Source organism: Microcebus murinus, chromosome 1 (assembly GCF_040939455.1).
Source record: "Microcebus murinus isolate Inina chromosome 1, M.murinus_Inina_mat1.0, whole genome shotgun sequence".
Lineage (NCBI taxonomy): Eukaryota > Metazoa > Chordata > Mammalia > Primates > Cheirogaleidae > Microcebus > Microcebus murinus.
In genome coordinates, this window is record NC_134104.1 from 1,807,475 (window position 1) to 1,835,363 (window position 27,889).

Consider the following 27,889-nt stretch of genomic DNA (forward strand, 5'->3'; position numbering starts at 1 on the left):
GGATGCTAGGTGTTGGGGTGCAGGGTGCTGGGGTAGGATGGTGCTGGAGCTGCTGGGGTGCTGGGTGCTGAGGATGGTGGGATGCTAGGTGTTGGGGTGCAGGGTGCTGGGATGGTATGGTGCTGGAGCTGCTGGGGTGCTGGAAGAGTGGGTGCTGCGACTGCCGGGTGCTGGGGTGTAGGGTACTAGGTGCACGGTGCTGGGGCACTGGGTACCAGGTACTGGGTGCTGGGATGCTGAGTGCTGGGCTAGTTGGCCTGAGCCAGCTTGGAGGAGGGTCTGAGTGTGGACAAGTCAGGGAGAAACGGGGACATGTGGCTCTATAGGTGGATGAGGTTCCTGCCCCCCATCTCTGCGACACTTGACACTAGCCAGGGCCTCCCCCAAGGTATGTGCACACTTCTGAGTCCCACCTGTCCAGCACACATACATACCTACACACACATGCATACATGTGTTCACATGCACACATACCTGCACACACATGCTCGCATGGGCCTCTGGGCCTCATGGACCTGTCTCTGCAGTCTCTTAGGACAGAGGCTCAGATCTTCGGCATCTTCTCCTTGGATGACTGGCCTGTCCCAGGAATGTCCTGCTCGTGGCAGGCAGGACAGACCAGAAGGCCCCAGACTTGGGAAGGAGGTCCCAGCCCCGACTTGCTCCCTAGAGCCGCCCAACTGGCCCACCCACAGACCCCTGACCCAGGGGCCCCCAGCATGGCCTATGGGCCCCTCAAGGCCAGGGTCTCCCCCAAGAAGCCTCCTGGGTCCCCAAACCACAACCTGAGGCTCCACTGGAAGCTGAGGGACAGGGGGCTGCCCTCGTCTGTAAGCGCCCAGCTCCTCAGCGGCAGGAAGGGAGCGTGGACTGCGCAGCACGCAGAGCCCATGAACGTCAACCAGGGAAGGGGTCCTGAGGGCAGTCTGACTTGGGGCTGCAGGGGGAGCCGAGGTCTTGCATTCCCAGTGGGTGCACACTGCCCGGTGGAACTCGGCCTGCTACCCCAGTGGGGACGTTCTTCCTGGCTGCCTTCCTGCCCGCTCCCCACCTGCCCTCCCCAAGGGTCTCCTGGGCAGCCGGCTCAGGTCAGCACCAGCACACGGCTCTGAGACCCCCGGGCCGTGTCTGGGAGCATCTGGGGCCAGACAGGGCCTGGGGACCAGGCTCAGAACCCCCGAGGTCTGGAGGACTGAGGCTGCAACCTCCTCCCCATGGGGCAGGGCCAGGGAGGGCTCAGGCCACCCTGGTGACCCTACAGAGGGTCACCCTCTGGCTAGTCCTGGAGAGTGGCCCAAAGGGCTCGTGTCCCTGGGGCCCAGCTAGCCCTGGGGGCAGAGGATGCCACAACCTGGGAGCTCCTGCCCGCCCTCCCACCCTGGTCCCGCAGCCATGCTTCCAGGGGCTATTGAGCTCCACGGTCAGGGTGTTTATTCTAGAAAAGGTGACAAACGCTGCTCAGCCACGGGGGCAGTGGTGGCAGGAGCAGGTCACAGTGAGGACTGGGGGACACGGCCCCTTCTCAGCGTGGAGACCTGGGCACTGGCAGCCCGTGGGCCAGTGAGGGTGGGGCCCCTGGTGTGGGGGAGGCTGAGGGCCCCACGGGGTCAGCGGGGGCAGCGGCGTCCGAGCACCGCCAGCCCCCGTCCCTGGGCAGGAAGGTGGGTGCCACAGGGGCTCTGTCCTGGAGGAGCAGCAGGCTGGCCTCACAGCAGGCGGTCCGGCAGGCCTGGCGGCGGCCTCAGTGCCAAGAACAGGCTGGCGTGGGGGACGGGGGAGGCCGGAGGCTTGGGGGCCGGGTGAGGGCACGCCCACGGCCTCAGAAGCCCTTCTCGATGCTCAGGGTGCGGCGGGTGACGTGCTCCAGCTCCCCGGACACGTAGTCGGCCAGGCTGATGCGGTAGTGCGCCAGCATCTTCAGCATGAGCCGCAGGCTCAGCCACCACTGCTCCCGCGGCATGCGGTGCCTGCGCATGGGGCCGGGGTCGGGGTCAGGCAGCTCCTGGGGCCACGTCCCAGCCTGCGCGCCCTCCCTCCCGGCACGTGGCACAGAGGAGGGGACGGGCGCACCCGCCCGCCGATGTGACCAGTCCCGCCTGCCCTGCCTCCAAAACGCACACTGCCCGGTGTCGGTGCCTAGGACTTGGCCCAGACCCCTGCCCTCCACACCCTGGCGCAGACTCTGGGTGTGGGGGACGGGGTGCCGCATGGGGTCGGGGTTTGCGTAGGACCTGGCCCCTGCCTCTGCCCCAGCCCCTCAGCCTCCAGCCCTCCAAGCGACTTTGGTGGGACTTACTCGAAGTCGGTGTCCTTCTTGAGCTCGGTGACGGGGCTGAAGGCCACGGCCTTCTTCTGCAGGCCGATCACACAGGCCGAGTCGGGGGAGTTGGCGAACACCCGCCCTGGGGACACAGGCACGTGCTGGCTCCCGAGCGGCCCCACCCCAGGGCCCCCGGAGGGCACAGCGGGGCCTGGGCCGCCCTCTCCCGACATACCCTTGCGGTAGACGTCCCGCAGCTTCTCCGACATCCAGAGCATGGCCTTAACGCCCAGCTTGGTGCCGTAGTTCCGGTCAAACGGGGTGGGCGCCCCGCCCTGCAAGCAGGCAACCGAGTTCCAGGGCTGGCCGGGGCCGCAGGCCGAGGGGAGGAGGCCCGGCCCCGACGCAGATGGGCAGACGGGCACCCATGCCAGCACTCGAGCCACAATTGCCATGCTGGGACCACGTGGCGAGCCTGGCGGGCAGCCTCTGGACACCCATCCCTGCCTGGAGGCCCCAGCCTGGAAGCCACCTCCAGAGGCCAACGGAGGCCACCTCAGCTGTCTTGTCACCGAGTGGGGTGGCCCCTGGGCCCCTGCATCTGGTGGGCCGTGGTCCCACTGCAGACCTCATGTCGGCCAACCCTGGCTGCCCCTCCCCAGCTCAGAAACCCCACGAGGCAGGCTGCCAGTGGCCACCAGGAGGCAGAGGTGGGGGATGGGGAGTTCGGCTCTGGGGGCCGAATGCCCTGGTCTAGGCCCCGCCCCTCCCTTTCCTAGAGGTGAGGCCTCAGTCATGCGCCATCCGGGTGTCTGAGAGCTGAATGGCCACGTGAGCAAGGCCTGGTGTGAACGGACGGTGCGTGAACTGGTGTGAACAGACGTGTGTGTGCCTGGTCAGCAAGGGCCGTCCTCCTGGGACCCCTGGCCGCGGGCACAGGTGCGGCAGGCACCAGGGACGCACCTGCCAGACCCCCACCTCCGCCCGTACCTGCTGCAGGTGGCCCAGCACGTTGGTCCTGCAGTCGAAGACGCCCTTGCCCTCCGAGGAGTACAGGTTGTACAGGAAGTCCGTGGTGTAGTGGTCGTGGCACTTCTCGTTCCTGGAGAGGGCACCGGGGCCTGGTTGGGGGGTCCTACAGGCCAGGCCCCCAGGAAAGAGGGACCCCCGCCCACCCTGTCGAGGGCCCGGCCTTTTCCTGCCCAGCGGCCCTGCCCCCAGCCCCGGGGACCCCCGCCCCCAGCCTCACCGGAGCACCAGGCCCCTCTGGATGTCCGTCTTCATCTTCTCTGTCATGTGCTCCACGTTGGTCTGGAGGGAGGACACAGGTGCTGGGGAGGCTGAGGGAGCCTGGGAGGGACAGCACGGCAGGGGCCCCGGCCCCGCCCCACCCGGGTCCCGTGCGTCTCAGGAGGGGCCGGCTCACCTTCAAGTCGTGGATGTTGAAAGGGTCCTCGAAGACGTAGGCGGCGTCCGCCCCCACGGCGATGCCCGCCACGGTGGCCAGGTAGCCGCAGTAGCCCCCCATGGTCTCCACGATGAACACGCGGCGCTTGGTCCCCGAGGCCGACTGCTTGATGCGGTCGCAGCTCTGGGGGCCGAAAGCGTCAGGGTCCTCCATGTGCCCCCAGCCCCGGCGGGTCACAGGACACTGCCACCCTGCAGGGACCCCATCTCCCCTGACAGCCTCGGGGTGACTGAGATCGGGAGGTGGCGGCTCTCACGCCCACGTGCAGACGGAGCTGGCGGCGCCAGACGGAGGCCCAACCGCCCACCCAGGCCACTCAGAATCAGGGGCCTCCCCTGGGGCGATCCTGCCCCCCAGGCACAATGGACCTGCCCGGAGACACTCAGTCGTCACGACAGGGCAGGGTGCCCGGCACCCGGGGGCAGAGGCAGGGGTGCCGAGGACGGGCCCTCCCCGCCGTGGGCCAGATGCACCGTGAGCGTCCACGGCCTTGTCTGTAACCCGGGCAGCCCTGCCACGTGGGGTCACGACCAGCCGCAGACAGGGCAGGGTGCCCAGCCCGGGGGCAGAGGCAGGGGTGCCACAGATGGGCCCTCCCCGCCGTGGGCCAGGTGCACCGTGAGCGTCCACGGCCTCATCCGTAACCCGGGCAGCCCTGCCACGTGGGGTCACGACCAGCTGCAGACAGGGCAGGGTTCGAGCGCGGCAGCACCTGCCCGTGGGCTGGCGCCTCCACAGGCAGAGTGGTCACCCGCAGAGCGGAAACTCAAAGGTGCCGAGATGGGCGAGCGTGGGACAGAGACAGTCTCCACGCGATGCACGAAGGGCCACGCATGTGCAGAACCACATGCAGCTGCCGTGGCAACAGGCCCCGCCTTCCCCATCGCAGCAGCGGAGACCAGAACAGGCCCCACCTGGCCCGGGGACGGCCACGCTGTGCCCCAGGGCCGCCCGTACCTCCATGGCGGCGTTGACAGCGGTGTCCGAGCCCAGGCTGAAGTCGGTGCCAGGCACGTTGTTGCTGATGGTGGCCGGGATGACGCACATGACGACGCACAGCTCCTCGTAGCGCCCGCGGGCCTCCACCAGCTGCAGCACGCCCTCGTAGGCCTGCGGGCACAGGCGCTGTGCTCTCCCCGCCGCCCGCGCCCACCGCCCGCGCCCGCCGCCCGCCGCCCGCGCCCGCCGCCCGCGGGCCTCCACCAGCTGCAGCATGCCCTCGTAGGCCTGCGGGCACAGGCGCTGTGCTCTCCCCGCCGCCCGCGCCCGCCGCCCGCGCCCACCGCCCGCGGGCCTCCACCAGCTGCAGCACGCCCTCGTAGGCCTGCGGGCACAGGCGCTGTGCTCTCCCCGCCGCCCGCGCCCACCGCCCGCGCCCACCGCCCGCGGGCCTCCACCAGCTGCAGCACGCCCTCGTAGGCCTGCGGGCACAGGCGCTGTGCTCTCCCCGCCGCCCGCGCCCACCGCCCGCGCCCGCCGCCCGCGCCCGCCGCCCGCGGGCCTCCACCAGCTGCAGCATGCCCTCGTAGGCCTGCGGGCACAGGCGCTGTGCTCTCCCCGCCGCCCGCGCCCGCCGCCCGCGCCCACCGCCCGCGGGCCTCCACCAGCTGCAGCACGCCCTCGTAGGCCTGCGGGCACAGGCGCTGTGCTCTCCCCGCCGCCCGCCGCCCGCGCCCACCGCCCGCGGGCCTCCACCAGCTGCAGCACGCCCTCGTAGGCCTGCGGGCACAGGCGCTGTGCTCTCCCCGCCGCCCGCGCCCGCCGCCCGCGCCCACCGCCCGCGGGCCTCCACCAGCTGCAGCACGCCCTCGTAGGCCTGCGGGCACAGGCGCTGTGCTCTCCCCGCCGCCCGCGCCCGCCCACGCCCACCGCCCGCGGGCCTCCACCAGCTGCAGCACGCCCTCGTAGGCCTGCGGGCACAGGCGCTGTGCTCTCCCCGCCGCCCGCCGCCCGCGCCCGCCGCCCCCGGGCCTCCACCAGCTGCAGCACGCCCTCGTAGGCCTGCGGACCACAGGCGCTGTGCTCTCCCCGCCGCCCGCCGCCCGCGCTGGGCCCCTCGGCCCGTGTCTAGGGACCCCTCCAGGGACACTGGACCCAACAAGGGCCAGGGGAGCCCCCACCTGCTCCCACCCCAGATCAGCCCGTGCAGTGGGCCCAGCCCGGAGACCCTACGGCACCGGGGCGCTGGCTGGCCAGCCACCGCGTCACTGAAGCAACGTCCTTCACGACTTGGAGCTCGGCCTCCTCCTCCTGCTCCTCCATCCCCTTCCTCCTCCCCTTCCTCCTCCTCCTGCTCCTCCATCCGCTTCCTCCTCCCCTTCCTCCTCCTCCTGCTCCTCCATCCCCTTCCTCCTCCCCTTCCTCCTCCTCCTGCTCCTCCATCCCCTTCCTCCTCCCCTTCCTCCTCCTCTTCCTCCTCCTCCTGCTCCTCCATCCCCTTCCTCCTCCCCTTCCTCCTCCTCTTCCTCCTCCTCCTGCTCCTCCATCCCCTTCCTCCTCCCCTTCCTTCTCCTCCTGCTCCTCCATCCCTTTCCTCCTCCCCTTCCTTCTCCTCCTGCTCCTCCATCCCCTTCCTCCTCCCCTTCCTTCTCCTCCTGCTCCTCCATCCCCTTCCTCCTCCCCTTCCTTCTCCTCCTGCTCCTCCATCCCTTTCCTCCTCCCCTTCCTCCTCCTCTTCCTCCTCCTCCTGCTCCTCCATCCCCTTCCTCCTCCCCTTCCTTCTCCTCCTGCTCCTCCATCCCCTTCCTCCTCCCCTTCCTCCTCCATCCCCTTCCTCCTCCCCTTTCTCCTCCTCCTCCTCCTCCCCCCTTCCTCCTCCTCTCCTTCCTCCTCCCCTCCTTCCTCCTCCTCTCCTTCCTCCTCCTCTTTGCCTCCTCCCCTCCCTCTCTCCCTCCTCTCCTCCTTCCTCCTCCCCTTCCTCCTCCTCCTTCCCAGCACCCAGGGTAATCTGAACCTCGTGAGGCTTTCAGGAGAAGGCACGACACACCCCAAGCCAAAACACTGCACTTGAAAACACGGATCCTCCTGGCCCCTGCCCGAGGCCAGCAGACAGGCGGTCTTTCGTGAACGGCCTCCTCAGTGGCCGCAGGGCAAGGGAGACCTCTTGGGCCTCTCTGCCCCGCTCAGCCCGCTCCCGGCGGGCAGCCCCTCACCTCGAACCCGCCGATGACCAGCAGGGCGTGGATGTTGTAGGTGCGGATGTTCTCCACGATGGCCTCCAGGTGGCCCTTGGGCAGTGTCCTGCAGGCAGAGACATGGCGGTGTGAACTCACAGCGCCCGAGGACACACGTCCAAATCGCAGCTGGTCACAGAAAAACATGCCACAGCCACGCCAGGGCTGCTAACCAGTCACCGACATGCCCCGGGTGCCACGCAGAGGGACATGGAGGCGCAGCCTGGCACCGCTAGCGTCCCGCTGGGCTGCCATGGCGACTCTGCACGTCGTGTCAGCACAGGAGGGGCTCGCCCCACCCCCGCAGCCTCGCAGGCTCGGGACAGGGCAGCGTCCCCAGATCACACGGGCTGACTGTGCCCTCCCCACGCCCAGCCCACGGGGTCTCAGGCCCACCCACCGGTCACCAGGCCCAGGATAAAAACCACCAGCCGGGCGGCACCCGGCCTCTGCCCCGGCTTCGCTGCCCGGAGCGCCCTCCCTGCGCAGGCGACCGGCAGGTCCCGCAGGAAGGTGTGAAGCCTGCTCTGGGCAGGCCACCTGCCGGAGGAGGGGCCGAGCCGGGGCCACGGGGCTGGTCCCCCCTTGCCACCCCTGGCCCCTCGGGCCTGGACACTGCACCAGACCCTCCCACCCCAGCCACCTGCGTGCCCCCAGCTCACCTCTTGGTTCCCAGCATGGAGCCGCCACGCCCCAGCCAGCCGGCCACATGGTGCCAGCCCACTTCCTGCACCTGTTGGGGGGAGGCACCGTGTCACCGATCCCTCCCAGGCGGGGACCGGCCTGGGCTTGCAGGCAGGGGCTGTGCCGGCGCTGCCATGTGGCCACAGGGACAGGTGGGTCCCTGGCCCAGGTGGGCACTGCCACACAGACCTTGCCCTTGGCCTCCCCTGCCAGGCAGCAGGTCCCTTCCAGGGGGCCACTCTGAGTCTGCACATCCTAAGCTCCAAGTCCTCGTGCGTTTGTGACAGCTGAGGGCTGTTCTACAAAGGAACCAGAAAACCGCAACCTACAGCCACCCCAGGCGCCCCGGTCAAAGCGCCTACCTGACCCTTGGCCAGGCCCTCGAAGCCGTCGTGCACGACGTACACCGTGTGGCCCTGGGAGATGCCCGTCCGCACCGCAGAGCGCACGGCCGCGTTCATGCCGGCTGCCGGGGCGCCCACGTTCAGGATGGCCAGGCAGAAGTTGGTCTGCAGGGGAAGAGGCGGAAGGAGCGTGAGACACGGGCTGCGGGAGGACCCTCCGGCCCGCACGTGAGTTCGGGAAAGGGCGCCAGGTTCTCCCGCCAGCTGCCCTGGGAATAGCAAACATCTGTCCTACTGATGCCAGAACGTTCCGCTGAAGACCAAGTGAGCCATGGTGCGAGCCTGGCACACAAAGGGCCGTGTCCCCAGGCAGAGGGAGTGGTCACTGTGGTCAAGCCAGGCTCGCGGGGCAGCTCGTGGGTGTGAGCCAGCGTCAGTGGCTGCTGCGAGGGTCAGCGGTCACCGTCCTAGGGGCCAGGAGTGGCACCACCACAGAGAGGAAGGGAGCTCTGGCTGTCCTGTTTCCGGGCAGCCACGTCAAGGAAGTACAAAGACACGGTGGCATTCCCCTTAGGGCCACAGTCACCCGTACCCAGCACATGCAAATTCCTGTGGCTTCAGCGTGGAATCGGTCTACATGCAACGCCACTGGCGGCATTTCCCCTTCACTTTCCACCCTGGGTCTTTGCAGCCTGCTGTGTGTCTGGCACGTCCAGCACCTCGCTCTGGAGCAGCCACGTGGCAGGTGCTCCGTGGCCACATGCGGCTGGTGGCGCCCCCAGGCCACGTGGCTCCATAGAGTCCTGGAGACCAGCCAGCCCTGCTGCCCCGGAGCCGGCCACGCCGCAGCCGGGCTCTGGGTGGTTCATGGAGACCACTCTGCCCTCCACGGAGGACGCTGCCCACCCCGCGGCAAGCTTTGGGGACAAGCAGGGACACCCAGTGACCACCGACCAGGTGACAAGCACCCAGGCTGGCTGTGCTGTCTCCCGCCAGGCCCCGAAGCTCTGACCCCAGTGCGGCTTCCACACCTTCTCAGTCGCCCCCGTGGTGTGGCCTGAGGGCCTCAGAGCCAGGAGCCCCCCCCCGGCCGTGACAGTCCTGTCCCCTGGCACTTTCTGCATTGCTGATTTTGGAGGGACCCGTGTCCTGAGGTTCTCAGCTTTTCGGGACAGTTCACGAACACCGGCCCCTGCTCTCCCGTGTCAACGCTGGGCCTGACTGTGGTCCCGCCAGCCGTTTGAAAAGCACCAGCCGACCCTGTGGCTGCGGCTCCTCGGACGGGGCCACGCGGGGCCTGGCCTCCCACCACGGCTCAGACCGCCGACGGGAGGGCGGGGTGGGTGGCAGGCCCTGCGGTCTGACAGAGCGCGAGTGCCGCGCCCAGCGCCTCACCTTCTCCTTGGACACCTTCTGGTGGGCGAGGAGCTTGTAAATGTTCCAGTTGTTCTCGAAGCTCCTGGAAAGCAAGCCGGTCATGTCACGCGCGGCCCCACGCCCTCAAAGCACGCAGCTGCCGCACGGCTCGGCGCAGGGCCCCAGAGCGGCACGGGGCACCCGGCCCTGGACCTCCGCAGGTCGCCTGGCACGTGGCCACAAGCTCAGCCGCGAAGGAGCTGGCACCGTGCAGCCAGCCGCCCACCATCACCACTCCCCACGTGACACGAGGCCACGTCACCCCATGCAGCAAAGCACGTGGCCCGGCAGTAGCGGGAGCACAGAGACAGGAAACCGGGTGTCAGATGCAGCCTGCCCCAGCCTGCCCGTGGGCACCAGTGGGAGGACGGTGTCCCACGCCACCCGAGGACTGAAGCCTAAACATCCGGCCTTCCTGTTCCCCCACCGCCCCCGTGGCCTCCTGCCACCCTCTCCATGCCCAAATCCTGTGCACGGGGCCTGGCCATGCTGTGCCGACACCTGGTCCTGCGGGTCCCCCATGCCCACTGGCAACTGGCGTCCCCCACAGCCCGCCCACTTCCCCTCACCCGCAGGGCCCGTCCCTCCCCTGAGACTCCTTCAAACAGTGCTCTGGAGCAGGCAGGGGACACAAAGCTCCACCACCACCTGCCACCTCTGCAGCACGCGCACACCCAGGTGCCGGGCCCCCGAGGCCCCCACAGCTCCCTGAGCAGGGCAGACGTCCCCCCAGGACAGGCACGAGCTGCGGGGCCTCACCTGCCGCGGAGCTGGATGGCCTCATCAAACTTCTTGTTGTCCATGGCTTTCTGCACCTCCTTCGTCTTGAAAGAGAGAAGCCGAGAGCTGGCAGGGGGGCCCGGCCTGCCTGGTGGCCCAAGGGCGTGGGTTGGGCCCACATCTGACCCTGCCCATATCCGGCACCTCTCACTGGGGGCAGTAGTCTCGGCCAATGCTAGCACCCAGGGCGGGCAGGGGCCAAGCAGGCCCCACCTGGTCCCAGCCACCAGGTCCTCCCTGGCAGGGGCACCCCAGGGCCTCACGCCACTCTGGGCCTCACACCCCGGTGGCCACGCGGGGCCTTAGGAACAGAGGGCAGGGCCTGCCTGGCCCCCAGACCCACGATCAAGCCCAGCCTGCCTGAGGAGGGGCCCGGCTAGAGGCCAGCATTCCCATGGCTGACCTCCCCATCCTTCTCTGCCCTCATGCTTGCCTCCCCTCCTATGGTCCCTGCTCCAGCATTCCACGCCCCTGCCGCCTGGGCCACGCCCCTGCCACCTGGGCCACGCCCCTGCCACCTGGGCCGCATCCCTGCCACCTGGGCCACGCCCCTGCCACCTGGGCCACGCCCCTGCCACCTGGACCGCGCCCCTGCCACCTGGGCCACATCCTTGCCACCTGGGCCACGCCCCTGCCACCTGCGTCCTCCTGCCCCCTCCCATCCCAGCTCCAAGCCGCTACCCACGAGCAGCCACATGACTTGCTGCCCTGGCTCCCTGCCTGCAGCTCAGACACCCCTCTCGGCCTGTCCCACGTCCCTCCCACCCATAAGCCCCTCAAGGGGCCCACTGTGCTGGGGAGCCCACCCCGGGAGACCACCCCGGCAGCGGTGCTGGGGGACCGGCTCACCATTTGCACGCACTCCATGAGGGGCAGCCGCACAGACTGGTTCCCCGAGAGGCTGACCACGCAGGCCGGCGTGTCGGGCGTGGCCTCCAGCAGCGCCATCACGGCCTCCACGCCCATCTTGCTGCTCTGCGGGGGAGGGGCGGTGAGGCCCGCGCAGCCCATCCCCCACACGGCCGCCGCCGCCAACCGCATGCCCAACAGCCCTTTGCACAGACCTCAGTCTTCACCACCCTCACACACGCGTGCACACGCACGCACGCCAGCCCAGAGCCACAGCCCGCCTACCAGGACTCGGTCGAAGGCCGAGGGGGTGCCCCCTCTCTGCACGTGGCCCAGCACAGTCACACGCGTGTCGTAGCCCAGCCTCTGCACCACCAGCTGCTCGGGAGAGTTGGGAGCGGGTTGGGAGCGGGTCGGGGGCTGCTGCCCCGCCGCGGCCCTGCGCAGGCCCCTCACCTGGCGCTAAGTCCCCTCACCACTGCCTCCCGGCGTTCAGGTGTCGGTCCCGGGACCCCAGGGCCAGCCCGGTCACCTTGCGCACAGTGTCTACGTGTCCACGTGTCCGCGTGTGTGTGTGTGTGTGTGTGTGTGCACGTGCATAGGGGTGTTTCCCGTGCCTACCCCTCTGCTCAGTCTCCACCCGCCCCTGCGGTTCTGGGGCCCCCGTGGGCAGAGGAATCGCAGGCCCCCGGGACAAGGTGGCCCCTCCAGCGGGGCTGAGCCCAGGGCAGGACCTACCCAGGTCCGGCCAGTGAGGCCCTGACACAGGAGTGTCCTCCCTGACCCGGCCCCGCCCACGTGCCCTGGGCACCCCCGGCCCACACCACACTCACGTCCTTCACGTAGCTGGACGAGATGGGCTTCCCGTTGCGGTCGATGGCACCCTCGGCAATGATGATGATGTTCAGTCGCGACCCTCGGCTCCGAGTCTGGCCAAAGACACACCACACGGCTCAGCTGCCAGGCCGGGGACACCTGCCCTGGACACGGCCACCAGGTGCTGGGGGAGGTGGTGGAGTGGAGGGCTGCCTGGAGGAGGCGGCGCTGCTGCAGATGAGGCCCCTCCAGTGCTGGGCTGAGCCCCGGGCAGGGCCTACCCAGGTCCAGCTCGTGGGGCCTGGAGACGCAGGAGTGTCTCCAGACACAGGACCCCCGGACTGGGCTACAGGTGGGCAGGAGAGCTGGCACCTCCTGTCTGATGCAACCTGCATGGCAGGTGAGGCGGAGGGTAACACCTCCATGTTACGGGGGAAACTGAGGCTCTCACGGGACAGGCCTCAGTGCCTTACACAGAGCAGGAAAGAGCCAGGTGTGCCCACCTAAGAGCCAGGTGTACCCACCCTGTGTCCAGGCTGCCTCCAGGAAGGCCCGAGCTGACTCACAGCAGGTGGCCAAGGCCAGGGCCAGGGCTAAGGCCAGCCAAGCCATCACCACCAGCCCGGCCCTGCCTGCTTATTGCAGCCTGGGCCCTGGGGTGAGCACAGGCCAGGGCCTCTGGGCAGCCCTGAGCCTTGCTGCATGGGGGAAGGTTCCAGACGCCAGGTCATGACCCTTGGCCCCGCCCACCCCTGGCAGGGCCACACAGCTACGGGAAAGTGGAGCTGCTGTCTTGTCTGGCTTCACACGGGACAGGGACGCTCCGCCAGCCCAGCCCCGCGGCTGCCCCCAGACAGGGCCAGAGCCACCAGGGGCCGCAGGGCCACTCTGCATCGTGGACGCCGTGGCACCCCGTCCCCCCAGAGCCCCGGCCTGGCTGAGGAGCCAACCTGTCCTGGTCGGGAGGTCTCACGGTCCACGGGGCAGGGCAGCAGCTTGTTCTGTGCCAAAGCCCCCCACTCTAGCCCAAGGCACCTCCTCTCTAGGCACCCCCATCTCTCCTGGGGAGGCCTCTCCTGCCCTCCCAGTGGCCCCACTGTCCACTCTGGCGTGGGCACTTGTGAACACTTACCTTCCCAGCTAAAAACCTGCCGCCAGGACCGCCTGCTGCCCCAGGAGAGCAAAGACCCTTCACGTGAGGGGCGAGCAGCCCAGCCCCCCGCCGGCCCCTGCCCTGCAGTCTGCTGGGCCACGGCCCGAGCCCTGGCCACTTGTCCTCACCAGGCCACCACTGGCTCAGGCTCTCGGCCAGCACCCCGGGAAGCCAGCTGCACTGTGCTCCCCACACGGACCCCCAGAGCCGAGCCCGGACGCAGGTCTGAGTGTCACCGTCTGCCCACCGGGGCAGGGCCACCGGCACCTCATGTGGCAGCCCTGCAGCCTCCCACCATGGCCGCGTGCTGCCCAGGTACACTGAGCACCGCTGCCACGCCTGGGGGTCAGCCACAGAATCCCGGGACGCTGGGCCCACAGCAGGCCTCAGACGGCCACTCACCTCCCCGAGCCTCTCGCACATGAAGTTCTCCCAGCCGTCCTCGGGCGGCGCCTCGGGGATGAACAGCCAGTCGGCGCCCGAGGCCAGCGCAGACACCAGTGCCAGGTACCTGCGGAGCCAGGGCCGCCTGCTAGGACCCCGCCCTGCGAGGAGGCCCGGCTCTGCCTGCCCCTTCCCGTCCCTCCCCGCCCCCACCTCCGGCCCAGCCCCCACACCCACGCAGTCCCACTGCCACGGCCGGGCAGGCGCTCACCCGCAGTGCCGGCCCATCACCTCCAGCACGAAGGTCCTCTGGTGGCTGCGGGACGGAACAGGGCAGTTCAGCGCCGAGGCTCACACGGGCCACCTGCTGCCCCGTGGCTGCACCCGCCCTGCCCCAGAGACACGGTGGCCAGAGGCGCCAACAGAGGATTGGGTCCCTCTTCTCACACCGGGCCTGCCCCATCTCCGGGCCTGTGCTGAGTGATCTGCCCCGAGGGTGAGGGCCACGCGTGGACCCCAGGCCTGGCCAACCGGGGACCCTGCAGGGTGAGCCACGGTGCAGCCACGACAGCGGCAGCCAGGCAGGCGGGGCCGACCCCTCCCCAGCCGGGAAGCTGAGAGACGGAGTGACCCGACCGCGCCACTGCCCCCAGCGCCCACGGCCTTCCGAGCGGCGTCCTGCGGCCGGGGCCCCGCGCTGGCCGGGCTGGCGGGGCCGCGCTCACCTCTGGGCGGTGGTGGTGATGGCGTCGATGACCTCCATGATGCGGTGCAGGGCCGAGTCCGTGCCGATGGTCATGTCGGTGCCGCAGAAGTCGTTGTCGATGGAGCCCACCAGCCCGGCGATGTTCAGGTGGGCGTAGGTCTCGGCTGTGGCCTCCGAGACCTTCCCTGGCAGGGCGGCGGGAGGGCCTGGCTGAGCCGCCACGCAGGCGCGAGGCCTGCTGCCACCACCCGGCCACTGGCCCGGGCCTCGGAGAGCGGCCACGGCCTCGTCTCGGGGCCCCCACACGGGTGGCAAGCTCCAAGAGGTCACTTCCCGAGCAGCAGCCTCGGGACTCCGTGTCTCACGTTACCCACATTCTAACGGCATTTCTGCAAACTGGCACAGTCTGTACCGCGTCCAGAATGTCTCAGGCGTCAGTTACACGCAGGACTCGTCTACACGGTGTGGGGCGAGCTGGGAGGGGGCTACGCACGGCCCCAGCACAGCCTGGCCCCCCGACCTGGTCCTGCGAGCTCAGGTGCGGCCGGCTCGCCCAGGACACGCCACGTCTCCCAGAGACTTGGGCTCGCCCCGGCGAGGGCCGCTCCCCCAGGCCAGTGGCCGGACAGCACCCCGTCCGCCCGGGGGACCCGGGCCCCGCCCCCAGCCCTGCGGGGACCCCGGGACCCCGCCCCCAGCCCTGCGGGGACCCCGGGGCCCCCGCCCCCAGCCCTGCGGGGACCCCGGGGCCCCCGCCCCCAGCCCTGCGGGGACCCCGGGGCCCCGCCCCCAGCCCTGCGGGGACCCAGGGCCCCCGCCCCCAGCCCTGCGGGGACCCAGGGCTCCCGCCCCCAGCCCTGCGGGCGCCGGGCGCCGGCCACAGACCCACCTTCGCCCACCAGCTCCTCCAGCAGGCTGCCCCACTCGCTGCGGAAGATGTTGGCGCCCGTGAGGCTGCCGTCCCCGCCGATGACGCACAGGTTGGTGATGCCGCGCTGCACCAGGTTGTAGGCCGCTGCCAGGCGTCCCTCCCGCGTCATGAAGGCTTTGCAGCGGGCGCTGCCGATCACGGTGCCGCCCTGCGTGGAGAACCAGGCTTGGCACGGCACGGCGGGGCAGGAGGCCCCGGGGCACCAGTGGGACCCCGTGCTGGCAGCGGGGGCCTGGCGCACCCCACAGGATCGGAGGGAGAAGTCCGCTGTCCCCAAAACTGGGGCAGGTGTCCCCACCTCCTGGGCCTTCCTCCTCCGATGCAGGGTGAGCAGGGGACATCCACCACCAGGCCGGGGCAGTTCCAGCAAGGGAACGGAGCGGGAAGGCTGGGGAAGCTGCGAAGCACCACGCACACGCACACGCGTGCACACGCACTCATACACACTCATGCATTCACACACACGCATGAACACACTCATATACATGCACACACATACTCATGCACACACACAGCCATGCTCACACCCATGTACACACACCCATGCACACACATGCAAACTAACACACACACACTCCCTGACACACTCCCACTCACACACATGTACTCACACGCCCACACGTTCACACACTCACGCCCACACACTTGCACACATGTGCCCACATGAGCACACATGCCCACACTAAAACACATGCACACACACGCCCACACATGCACTCACACACCCACACTATCACACACTCATGCCCACACACTTGCGCACATGTGCCCACATGAGCACACACACCCACACACATGCCCATGCATGCACACAAATGTGCCCCCCACTTACATGCACAAGCACGTGACCACACGTGCACATATTCACACACACACGCCCACAATGGCATGCACATGTGCCCCCACACACACTAAAACAAGCACAAGCGCCCACACACTCATGCACACACTAACACCCACACACGTGCCCACACCTTCACACACACTCGCACACTAACACACAGGTACTCCCACACTCACATACGCACACACACATGCACACACGCCCACACATGCACACACACGCGCCGTGCATCAACGCGGGGAGGGGCCAGGCCCCCAGGGCTGGGTGGTGGCAGCTCCGCGTGGTGTCCACGCACCCCAAGTCAGCTCCAGCCCGGCTCCCGAGGACCCCGACGCAGCACCCTCTCCAGCCCACGGCCCTCGAGGACGCTGCTCCTGGCCCGCCAGGCGGGGTCTGGGCCATCCTGGGACCTGCCTCCTTGCGAGCCCCGGAGACACCGCCCAGAGCAGAGCCAAAGCCCCTCCGTCCCCACCGCGGCCTCCCTCTACCCCCCACCACCCCGTCCCAGGCCTGCACCCTGTCCCTGTTCCTCGGCCTCCTGCCCCTGGGCGGCCCCATGACCCCATGGCAGCCACGTAACACGGTCGGCCTAGAGCTCAGCCCCCGAGGGACAGGGCACGTGTGTCTGTGCATCTGTGTCTGTGTGTGTGCGTGTGCTGTGTCTGTACACGTCTGTGTCCGCGTGTCTGCGTCTTTATGTGTGCGTGTGGTGTGTGTGTACATCTGTGTGCATCTGTCTCTGAGCGTGTGCGTGTCTGTGTGTCTGCCTGGTGTGTGTCCCGTGCCTGGGCCCACCCACCGGCCTGCCCACCCGCCCGCGTGCGCGCAGCGGCAAGGGGCCTCACCAGCTGGATGATGTTGGAGACGCTGAGCCAGGTGGCCTGCTTGATGTTCTCCCCTCCTTCCACGAGGCCCTCGTAGCCCTGCGAGCGGAGGGGCAGGCGTGAGACTGGCGGCCCCACGGCGCCCACGGCACCACGGTCTGGGAGCAGGAGGCTCAGCTGCGGCCAAAACCCCAGTGGCAGGAGGCAGGCGCGCGGGTGCTGACCTCGAGGCCCCGGCCGGGGCAGCCCACAGGGGCACCCCGCGCAGCCGTGCGCTTGGGCGTGACCCCACAGCCGGGCCCGGCAGGCGGCCTCTGAGCGCCAGCACCACGCCTGGGCCGGACGCAGCCAAGCAGCACCCAGCAGGCCCCAGAGCACACGGCCCGCCCGCCACGACGGCGCAGCCAGCTTAGACCGCCTGTTCCCAATGCCGTGGAAGTGACATGGCCGGGGCGTCCGTGCCGGCCCCGCCTCCCCGCGGTGCAGCCTGTGTCGCCGTGCTCTGTGCTGCATGACACTGCGGCGTGAGCACCCACGGGTCACCACCGGCCTCACCATGATGGACACCGGCGAGGTCTCGCTTTTGGGAGATTAGAAAGTGGGCTGCCAAGAACACACACGTGTGCTACAGGGACACGCACATGTTTCAGGGGGGCCCACACCGTGAGGACTCCGGGGCCCAGTGGACGTGAGCGTGGCGTCGCTGGCGCTGCCCACCGCTCCCCGGCATGCGGGTGGCGAGTCCCTCGCCCACTCCCATCCGCATGGTGCTGGGCAGCGCTGGCGGCGTCCTGGCCCTGTGGGTCAGTCCTTGTGGCGGCTCCCGCCTGAGTCTCCCTGATGACCCTGCCACTGGCCGTCCGGACAGCCATGGTGCCACGTGCCTACCTGCCGGACGGCCACCCTTTCCCCGCTGTCCCAGGGAGCTCGCATGCAGTCTGGACATGGGCGTGTGGGGTTCACGGAGGGTGGAGACACCGGAGGAGGGAAGGGCGGCCTCCGCCAGGCAGCCCCCAGGCCCCGGGGCACCCCCAGCTCAGCTCAGGCTCCTCCCTCCACCTCCTCCCCAGCTAGGCAGGAGGCCTGGGGTAGGCGGGGGCTGTACACACACTGCGCATGGTGAGGGGCTGGCTCAGGACACGGCAGGACACGGCCCGACACGCACACAGAGCCTCCCGCACCGGCGGGTTGCTGGGGCAGGTGCCCCCCCCCAGGAGAACACAGGCTCCCGCAGCTCCGCCTCAGGCCAGCCCCACCCCCCACCCCCGCCCCCGCCCGTCATTCCCGCCCAGCCAGGCGTGAGAAAAACAGGAAAAGGATTCAAAAACACAGCCTAGCAAGTGGCTACAAAACACACAGCCCTGTCTGCAAAACCCAGTGTCTCGGACAGAGCTGGTGCCTGGCTCTGCCCCGCCCCCGCCCCCGTCCCGCCTAGGGGAGGAGCAGGCGGGCGGGTCAGCCCAGCGTCCTGTCCCGAAGAACAGCTCGTTCCCAGCGAGGTCTGCGGGAATCCGTCTCACAGACACAACCCTCCTTCCTGCCCGGGGAACCTTCTAGCACAGAGCGCCCCTGCACAGCTCCCCCACCCTGCGTCACCTCTCCTCCCAGGCCCGCTCACCCCCTGGCGGCCCCAGCAGCCTCTGAACACGCTTCCCCACCCGCCGCCCTCCCGTGTTGTCCTGGGAGCCGGGGCCGGCTTGGTGCTCGGCAGAACGAGAGCAGCCCCCAGGGACCGAGGCCAGGGCTGGGCAAAGTGCTCGTGCCCGTTTGCACCCTGACATCCCCACGAGGAAGGGATCCGTGTCCCCACTGAAGGAGACCTGTACCCCAAAATGTGGCGCTTTGCCACGCCAACCTGAGAAGGCCCAGCGTCCCCCCCCCCACCCAGGGGAAGCTGTCCCTGAAGCTCCCTTATCTGCCTGGAGTCCTGACCCCGGTCCCCTCCCTGAGCTGCCATTAACTGAACTCCTATCGCCTAAGGAAGACTGGTGTCAGTCACCACGCCTGGATGGACTTTGCCACAAACTACTGTCTACCCTGCGGCCCAGCAGACTTTGTCCCAGGCCACTGTGTGTCCTTCAGGCCCACTGAACTCCCCTGAAAATCCTTTGCTACCCCAAGTCACCCACAGTCCCCTCCCCGCCATAGAAGGAGGCGGGAGTTACTCTGGTCCTCGGCAGGAGGATACATTGGCCTTTTCTCTTATGCACCTGCCTCTGTGGGCTGACTTTTCAGCGACCTGTAGGGCAAAAGGACGTTTTCCCTTGGCCCGTGCACCCGAACGTGTCACCCCAAAATACAGCTCTTTGACACAGTTTGTAGCTAAGGGCCACTAAGCAGTAGATGCGGGAGCTCCCTGCCATCCTCTGTGTGCCTAAAAGCAGGACAGAGAATTGCAAAGACAAAATGTCCTTCTACTCTCCCCCTCCCGCCTAAAGACGGGCGTAAATCCCTCCCCCCCCCCCCCCACGGCAGCAGAGACAGCCGGAGGGTCATTCACATTCCTCTGTGACCTGAGCTTCCCACATCCTCCCGCCCCCGGAGCCTCAGGCCTCTGCCTTCATCCCTGGCTGTGCACTCCACGCTGCCACCTCGCCTCCGGGCCCTACCACGCCCGCACACGTGAACAAACGTGCTGCTTTTTCCTGTCCCCCGCCCGTCACTGCAGGAATCTGTCCCAACCACCAACTCGGGAAGGTCGAGGAAAACCATCATTTCTCCTTTCACCACGTATTAGAAGAAACTGAGGGTGGAGCAGGTGGAGAGACTGCACTGCGGCCTCAGGCAGCAGGACTGGGACCCAGGCCCTGCGTGGAAGCCTCTGGTCCCCAGGGCCACGCCAGCTGCCTGCCTGCGGGACGCCAGGCCCAGCCCGCCCACGCCCGGTCACAGGGCGGAGGAGCCTGCACGAACGGCCGCCGCATGCATCCTCCACTCATGCATTCATGCGGACAGACACCCCTGCGGAGCCTGGGCTGGTGTGGACCCGCCAGAACCCTGACCCGGGCCCAGGAGAGGCCCAGGCAGAAGCCGGAGGGCAGGAGCCAGGGCTGCCACATTTTATGTAAAAAGTGAAAACAAAATAACAAAAGGCCGCCAGAAAACCACAAGGCAGCCCAAGGAACTCCCGGTCTGGATGTAAGTGTGCATGTGGGCATTTGTGCATGTGCATGTGTGCATTTGCGCATGTGCATGTGTGTACGCACATGTGTGTGTGCATGTGTGCGAGTGCATGTGCATGTCTGTGTACATGTAGGTGTGTGTGTGTATGTCTGTGTGTGCATGTGTGTGTCTATATCTGTGTACATGTGCATGTGTGCATGTGTGCATGTGCATGTCTGTGTGCATGTGTGTGGGTGTGCATGTCTCTGTGTGTGCATGTACATGTGCATGTGTGCGTGTGTGCATGTGCATGTCTGTGTGCATGTGTGTGGGTATGCATGTCTCTGTGTGTGTGTACATGTGCATGTGTGTGTGCATGTGCATGTGTGTGGGTATGCATGTCTCTGTGTGTACGTGTACATGTGCATGTGTGCACGGGTGTGAATGCCCTGGCTGGAGGGTCAACCCCAAATCTGCAACAGGGATTGGGGTGAGGCAAAGGGCGTCCCACAGGGCAGTAAAAGAACACACTAGAAGGAGGACACTCTGGCTCTGCCCCCAGGGTCATTCAAACACCGCGTGGGTGAGGAGGTGCGGGAGGGCTGGGGTCAGAGGACCACGGTGGGGCAGCCAGGTCCCTGGGCCCAGCACAGAGGCCTCAGTGGGGACAAGGACCAGGCGGAGGGCCTGGTGGGGTGCTGTGGGCAGGGCCTGGCCCCTTGCACTGTCGTGTCCTGACCAGCCTCGGGGTGACCCTCCCTCCCCAGACCCGGCCGCTGGGGTTGGACACTGGCCAAGGTCCCCACTCGCCCCCTCCCCCACCAGGCCCGGCGCAGAGTGGGCGGTTCCCGGGCAGCGGGTCTCACTCCCCGACCACGGGCACCCAGCAACTCGACTCGAGGGCCACCCAAAGGCTTTCAGGTGACCCCCGTAGAACAGACCAGAAGGCACACAGTCCCAACGGACTTACCTCATAGATGAGGAAGACTTTGGCGCCCACGTAAATGCCCATGCGTGTCACAGCCCTGACGGCAGCGTTCATACCTGGAGGGAGACGGGCACACCTGTCAGTGTAGGTGGGGTCCGGGGGGCCTCCACATCTCAGGGGGTGCAGGGGGGCCCTGGAGCCCCCTCCCTGTCTCAGGGGGTGCAGGAGAGCCCTGGAGCCCCCTCCCCATCTCAGGGGGTGCAGGGGGGTCCTGGAGCCCTCTCCCCATCTCAGAAGGTGAAGGGGGGCCCTGGAGTCCCCTCCACATCTCAGGGGGTACAGGGGGCCCTGGAAACCCCTCCCTGTCTCAGGGGGTGCAGGGGGACCCTGGAGCCCCCTCCCTATCTCAGAGGATGAAGGAGGGCCCTGGAGCCCCCTCTCCATCTCATGGGGTGCAGGGGGGCCCTGGAGCCCCCTCCCCACCTCAGAGGATGAAGGGGGGCCCTGGAGCCCCCTCCCCACCTCAGAGGATGCAGGGGAGCCCTGGAGCCCCCTCCCCACCTCAGAGGATGAAGGGGGCCCTGGAGCCCCCTCCCCACCTCAGAGGATGAAGGGGGCCCTGGAGCCCCCTCCCCACCTCAGAGGATGAAGGGGGCCCTGGAGCCCCCTCCCCACCTCAGGGGATGCAGGGGAGCCCTGGAGCCCCCTCCCCACGTCAGGGGATGAAGGGGGCCCTGGAGCCCCCTCCCCACCTCAGGGGATGCAGGGGAGCCCTGGAGCCCCCTCCCCACGTCAGGGGATGAAGGGGGCCCTGGAGCCCCCTCCCCACCTCAGGGGATGCAGGGGAGCCCTGGAGCCCCCTCCCCACCTCAGAGGATGAAGGGGGCCCTGGAGCCCCCTCCCCACCTCAGAGGATGAAGGGGGGCCCTGGAGCCCCCTCCCCACCTCAGAGGATGCAAGGGGCCCTGGAGCCCCCTCCCCGTCTCAGAGGGCTCTCGGCTGGGACATGTGAGGACCAGCCCTGGGTGACCACGTGGAGCCCCAGGGTGACCTCGCAGGTTCCCGGGTTCAGCTCCGAGCACTGGGAAAGGTGCCCCAGGGCTAAAGCAGGAGCACGCCGCAGGGAGCTGGGGGCAGGGGCATGCCAACGTCCCGGCTCCAGCCCACTCCCACCTGACCCCTCCACACCCCGGCGCCAGCCCTCGCCTGGGAGGATCTGAGGAAGTCGGGGCTCGGCCCCAGGTGGAAAGCAGGGCAGGTGGAGGGGGGAGAACCACAAACCATAGACGTCTGGGGGTGGGGGGCACCCAGGGAGCAGCTCTGGTACCGAGGAAGCACCCCCTGGCCCTGGGCCCTGCCTGGCACTGAGACAGGGCCACGAGGACAGGCCCCTTCCGGCCCAGCCCTCCAGGGACAGCCCTGCCCTCCCCAGGGCCTCCGGCAGGGCAGCTGCAGGGAACTGCCACCCTCCAGCCTGAAGGTGACACTGATGTCACCAGGCTTGTGTGGGTCACCTCCTCTTCCCTGTCCCCGGGACTGGGCTCCCAGGACTGTGGTCACAGAAAGGGCCTGTCCGTGGTGGCAGCCACCCTGCAGAGCAGGGTCCTGGAGGGAAACTGAGGCCACGGCAGGCAGGTGATGCTGACACTGGTTTGCCCGGACCCTACCCCAGAGCCCATGTCTCGGGACACAGCTGGGGTCTACCACAGGACGGGCAGGGAGGCCACCCCAACCCCAGAGAGGAAGGAAGACCCCACCCTCCGAGCTGGGCCTGGGGCTGGTCCCAGACAGACCTGGGCTGCTCCCGCCCTGGGGCCAGCCCGGCCTCGGCACACCCGTCCCGCCCTCTGTCCCTAAGCCTAGAGAAAGCTTTGCCAGGGAGGAGGCCACGTCCCCAGAACCTCTGCCCTCCTGTCCCCAAGCTCGGGAGGCTGCTGTCGGCGGGTCCCGCAAGGGTGGTGGTGCACGCTGTGAACAGACGTGACCTCACAGCGCCAGTCCCTCGAGAAGGGTCCCAACGGGCCAACCGGGCCTGAATTTAAAGCAGAGCCGAGCAGCCATGTGCTGACGAGGGGTCACAAGCATACTCCAAGTTCCCCAGAAACTCAAATCTTCTTAACTCTGGGACTCCAGAGCTCTCCCGAACCCACCAATCAGAGCTCAGCTGCACCGACCAATCAGAACCGAGCAAGTTCCAATCCCTCATCTGCATAAGTAGATTGGACTAAGAACCTGGGTGGGAACGTTCGCTGTAAAACCCGAGTCCGTCCTCCCGTTTGTTCTCGGAAGGCACCTTTGTTTTACTCCAAGGCTGCGGCTCTCCAGTTTGCAAACGTCCACTGGAATAGTCTTTCCTCCGAACTCCCTCTCGGGGAACTTTTGTTGGCCACACGGGGACCCCAAGGAGAAGACGAGTGACCCGGACCCTGGTCACCCCAGAGTCTCCCGGGGTCTGCAGCCAGGGCCTGGGGTGATGTCCCTCAAGCCTTGAGGAGGAGCCTGCAGGCAGAGCCTTCCCCGCGCCAGCACCTGCCCAGGGTCCACACAGCAGACGGGGCGTGGCCGCTACCCCCACGTTACAGCCCATAAGCGAGGTCCCAGCCCCGCAGGAAGGGCAGGGTCAGGGGTCGCCAGACCCCTCCCCAGGCCGAGCAAGCGGCCCTCCCCCCACCGGCAGCCTGGGCTCCCAGCAACAGGTGTCCAGGAGGAGGAGGGGCGCCCAGACAGGAGGGTGGGTGGCGCACGGGCCTCTGGGGACCTGGAGCCGCCCGCGCTCTCAGCTCACACGCCAGGCTCTGGCAAGCAAATCCCCATTTCTAAAGGAACAGCCTGTCTCACGTTCCCCAAGCAGATGGAAGTGGGGTGCCAGGGCTGAAGTTAGGGGGCGGGAGCCCAGCGAGCACGTGCTGCACACACGCCCAGACAGCCCAGAGCCCTGCGAGGAGCTCGGAGTCCTGCTGCCTCAAGTCGGGGCCCGAGGCTGTGCTTGCGGGCGCTCTCCGTGCTCCCCATCCTCCCCTGTGCTTGTGGCCGCTCTCCGTGCTCCCCATCCTCCCCTGTGCTTGCGGCCGCTCCCCGTGCTCCCCCATCCTCCCCTGTGCTTGTGGCCGCTCCCCGTGCTCCCCCATCCTCCCCTGTGCTTGTGGCCGCTCCCCGTGCTCCCCCATCCTCCCCTGTGCTTGTGGCCGCTCCCCGTGCTCCCCCATTCTCCCCTGTGCTTGTGGCCGCTCCCCGTGCTCCCCCATCCTCCCCTGTGTTTGTGGCCGCTCCCCGTGCTCCCCCATCCTCCCCTGTGCTTGATACCGCTCTCCGTGCTCCCCCATCCTCCCCTGTGCTTGTGGCTACTCTCCGTGCTCCCCCATCCTCCCCTGTGCTTGCGGCCGCTCTCCGTGCTCCCCCATCCTCCCCTGTGCTTGTGGCCGCTCCCCGTGCTCCCCCATCCTCCCCTGTGCTTGTGGCCGCTCTCCGTGCTCCCCCATCCTCCCCTGTGCTTGCGGCCGCTCTCCGTGCTCCCCCATCCTCCCCTGTGCTTGTGGCCGCTCTCCGTGCTCCCCATCCTCCCCTGTGCTTGTGGCTGCTCCCCGTGCTCCCCATCCTCCTGGAGTGGGGGCGGTGAGGGAGATCCGCTCAGCTAGAGCCAGGCAGCTAAGCCTCTCCCTCCCTCTCCCTCCCCACGGGCCCTGTCACCTCTGGCAGGAAGGAGGAGCAGCAGCTCAAGGACAGGGCAGGAGGGGGGACCCAGGCCCCACGTCCAACCCGGAGGTCTCCCTGGTGACCCCTGCTCTGGGCGGTCCCTGTGCTGCAGGGTAGGTGAGGTCACAGCCACCCGCCAGCCGGCCTGGGGGGCTCATCAGGGGCCCCGGGAAGGACAAAGGGATCTCAGGGTTAGGGTGCAACACCCCTGGCCTCCCAGGGACTTCAGGACGCTCTGAAAAATAAAACCTGCTCTGACACCCAGAGACAACAAGGCCACCAAGACCCAGCTTTGTGTCATGCCCCCCAAATCAGAGTGGCCGAGTCAGACAGAACCCCAGGTTTCATCACAGAGCAGGACTGTGCCGCGGCCCCGAAACCTACAGCCTGAAGGAGCAGTTTCCGTCAACCTCAAAAGGCCTTTGCGGCTGCCCTTTAATCTGCTTTCCTCCCGCCAAGTCACCCTGGGGGCAGCCACCGGCCCTGTGGGTCAGAGGAGCAGGCTGGAGAGAGCCCGGCTGCTGCCCGTCAGCTGAGGACAAACCCCTTCCTGGGGCCAGCAGTGCTGGTTCCAGGACATGGGGACGTAAGGAAACTGCTATCCAGGGGTGACACACGGGCTCCTAGGGGGACCCTCCTCACAGTCAGCTCGTGCAAGAAAGCAGTGGCGAGAGATGACCTCCGCAGCAGCAGCATGTAGTGACCAGCTGACCACGTAAGCATGGAGTCCGGCCTGGCCGGACACGGGCATACAAGTGTGCGGGGAAGGGGACAGGGAGTCCTCACCTGCAATACCAGGACACGGCCAGGTGGCGCGTCACGTAGGGATGGGGCAGGTGCGAGAAGAAATGTCCAGGAGAATCAAAAGTCCCCACGCCAGGGGCGAGACTGAAGGGTGGAGACAGGTGCGCTGGGCTGGTTTTTAAGTCTTGCAGTGTCATTGCACAAATTACTCTGATGAACCAGACATCCTCGAACCACGACCGCCTGCCCTCAACTCAACAACATGCACGCCCAGCCACAGGCAGGGGAAGGGCCGGAGCCACAAGGACGGGACTTCCGGGCTGGCTGGAGGAACCTACGAGGAGGCCTATCTTTTCCCCTCCCCACTTCTTACAGAAGGGGAAACTGAGGCCCGAGAGAAGTGCTTGCCTCAAGTCCCAGGGCTGGTCAACATCAGCCCCACCAGGACCAGGGCTGGGGCAAGTTCCATCCATGAGCCTGGCTGGTTTCCACACATCCCAACAAATGCACTTTCCATGGGGGGGGGGGGGGGGAAGTGCCCTTTAGGTCCCCAAGCCCTGCTGCTGTCAAGCCCAGCTGGCACAGGAGGGCACACGTGGGGCTGTGTGTCCGTCCCCCCAGGTCCTGACAAGGCAGTGGGGAGCCCAGAAGGGAAACAGGACACCCACTGTCTGGAGCTGGGCCACAGGGGCAGAGCTGGCCCAGGACTGCACCCACAGGCCGATTCAGAGTTGAAAGACAGAAAGGCTCTGGCTCTGCCCAGCATGCCAGCCCCGCCCCCTCGTACCAGGACAACTGGCCCCTGAGTCTTCCTCCCGCATCGGCGCCAGCCCTGGACCGGGCACGCTGTGGAGTCTCTTCCCTGGCAGAAAACCACCACCTCCCACACCTGCCAGGCAGACAGGGCACACTCGGGGGCCTCTGCTGCTGCCACTGCCGGGGCCCCGGGAAATGAGGACAGGGAAAGCCAGGAGCCCAGCTCGGGTGGCGCCAGCCCAAGGGTGCACTGATGGGCACACTCCTCACCATGGCCAGGAAGTGCCGCCCACTCCATGAGGCACCAGGGCCAGCTGGCAGTGGGGACCCCCAGCTTGGACAGGCTTGGGCCCCTGGAGACCCCTGCCTGCACTTGCAGCACCGGCCCGGGGCCAGGGTCCCAGAACCACCTGCCAGTCTGGCCCTTCGGTCACCCTGGTCAGGCCCGCTCTCTGTTTAGTGGGGGTGGCAGCAGGGACAAGTCGCCCCAGGGGCCTGCACCACTATCCGAGTGCACGTCGGCCAGCCTCCCAACCTCGGTGCCTGTCTCCACTCCGCAGATAAGGAACCTGGGTGGGGACCTCCTGTGCTTCCGGGAGCCACAAGGTGATCAGTGGGGTTCCAGCTTCACTGACCTGGCCGAGGAAGCACCCCTCTGTTCGGGAGGAGGGGCAGCCCTCCTGAGATGTCCCCCTGGGCCAGTCTCATGGAGGGTGCTTCCCGAGCCCACCCTCCCAGCCCAAGGCCCGGCTCTGGCTGCCAGCACAGGCCAGGCCCAGAGAGAGTCTCCTGCCCTCCCGGGCCTGCACCCTGATAAAGCCATTTCCTCCCCGTTGCTAGGTACATAGAGGAGGACGGTCAGGTGCCTGAGCCTGGGGGCAGGTGTGTGTCTGCATTTTCTTAGCTGTTTTCTGAACTCTAGAAGGAAATAGACTAGGACCAGCCACACAGCCTGAGGGTACCGGCTGGGCCACCCTGTTTTCTGGTCTCCTTAAGGCCTCTCCTGTCCTCTCTCCAGGGTCTGGGTGGGTGGTGTCATAAGCAACAGGTGCCACGCTGGCCACTGCAAGCCAGAGGCTCTGAAGACCATCAGTCAGGGCAGGACCAGGGCACCAGGAGGGGGCTGGGGGAGGACAGAGCCCCAGGCAGGACACCCCCCCCCAGCTCTGCCTGGGTCCCAGCCGCAAGACCCTCTGGGCAGGCCACCACCATCTGGGGCCTCCCCAGTACAGGCTGGTGAGAACGGGACTTTGCTGGGGAAAAAAACCCCAGACGTCTCGCCTTCCCTCCCTGCCCCCTTCCCCACCCAGACCTCAAAGCTAAAGCAACGGGAGGGCCCAGGTGTCGGAGCTGTACCACTAAGCCCTCCCAGCCGCGATGGGGTCCCGGAAGAGGCGGGCGGGCAGGGCAGGCCCTCCGGGCGCAGGTTGGGGAAGGTGGGGGTCCCCAGAAGGGCTCGGCGCACCAGGAAGGACAGGGCTCCCGGCCAGCGGGACCTGCCCAGCGCGCTCTGGGCGACCTCCGCTCAGCGTGGCCTGCAGGAAACAGGGGCCCTGACACGTGTCACCCCAGAGCCCGGGGCGGCAGAGAGCAGGCAGCAGGGCCGCCGTGCGCCGCGTCCCCGCCGCCCCGCCGCGCAGACACGCCCCCGCGGGCCGGGCCGGGCGGGACGAGCCGTGGAGGGCCGCACGTACGCCGGCGACCCGGGCGCGGGGGCGGAGTCGGGGACCCGACCGGAGGCGCAGCGCCGGGGCCGGGGAGTGGGGGCCCCGCGGCGGCACCCCAGGCGAGGGCTGGCGCGCACCCAGGGGGGTCGGCCGGGAAGACCACCCCCGCCCGCGCCCCCCGCCCGCCCCCGCGTCGCCTACCTTGCGCGTCGCCGCCGCTGGTGAGCACGCCGATGGCCTTGCCGGCCGCCGCCACCCGCAGCTTCTCCAGGTCCACGGTGGCCATGGCGGGGTCGGGACAGGCCGCGCGCCCTCCAGTCGCCACTCCGCGCCCGCCGTTCTGGCAGGTCCCCGCCCCGCGCCGTCC

General features: G+C 67.9%; 1 protein-coding gene across 1 annotated transcript; it reads right to left on the reverse strand.

The window, feature by feature from the left end:
- Positions 1-1,414: 1,414 nt before the first annotated feature.
- On the reverse strand, positions 1,415-27,886 carry PFKL (phosphofructokinase, liver type). The gene is made up of 22 exons (XM_075999227.1): positions 27,724-27,886; positions 20,705-20,778; positions 16,654-16,731; positions 14,923-15,112; positions 14,053-14,218; positions 13,599-13,643; positions 13,346-13,454; positions 11,808-11,903; positions 11,260-11,352; positions 10,975-11,100; positions 10,105-10,169; positions 9,325-9,388; positions 7,948-8,094; positions 7,564-7,634; positions 6,881-6,968; positions 4,686-4,838; positions 3,687-3,851; positions 3,510-3,571; positions 3,251-3,362; positions 2,496-2,595; positions 2,297-2,402; positions 1,415-1,967 (listed from the first exon to the last, which is right to left on the reverse strand). Exons 1-22 carry the CDS (start codon positions 27,806-27,808, stop codon positions 1,820-1,822), a joined length of 2,343 nt encoding a protein of 780 aa, XP_075855342.1. The 5' UTR covers positions 27,809-27,886; the 3' UTR covers positions 1,415-1,819.
- Between the last annotated feature and the right edge of the window lie 3 nt (positions 27,887-27,889).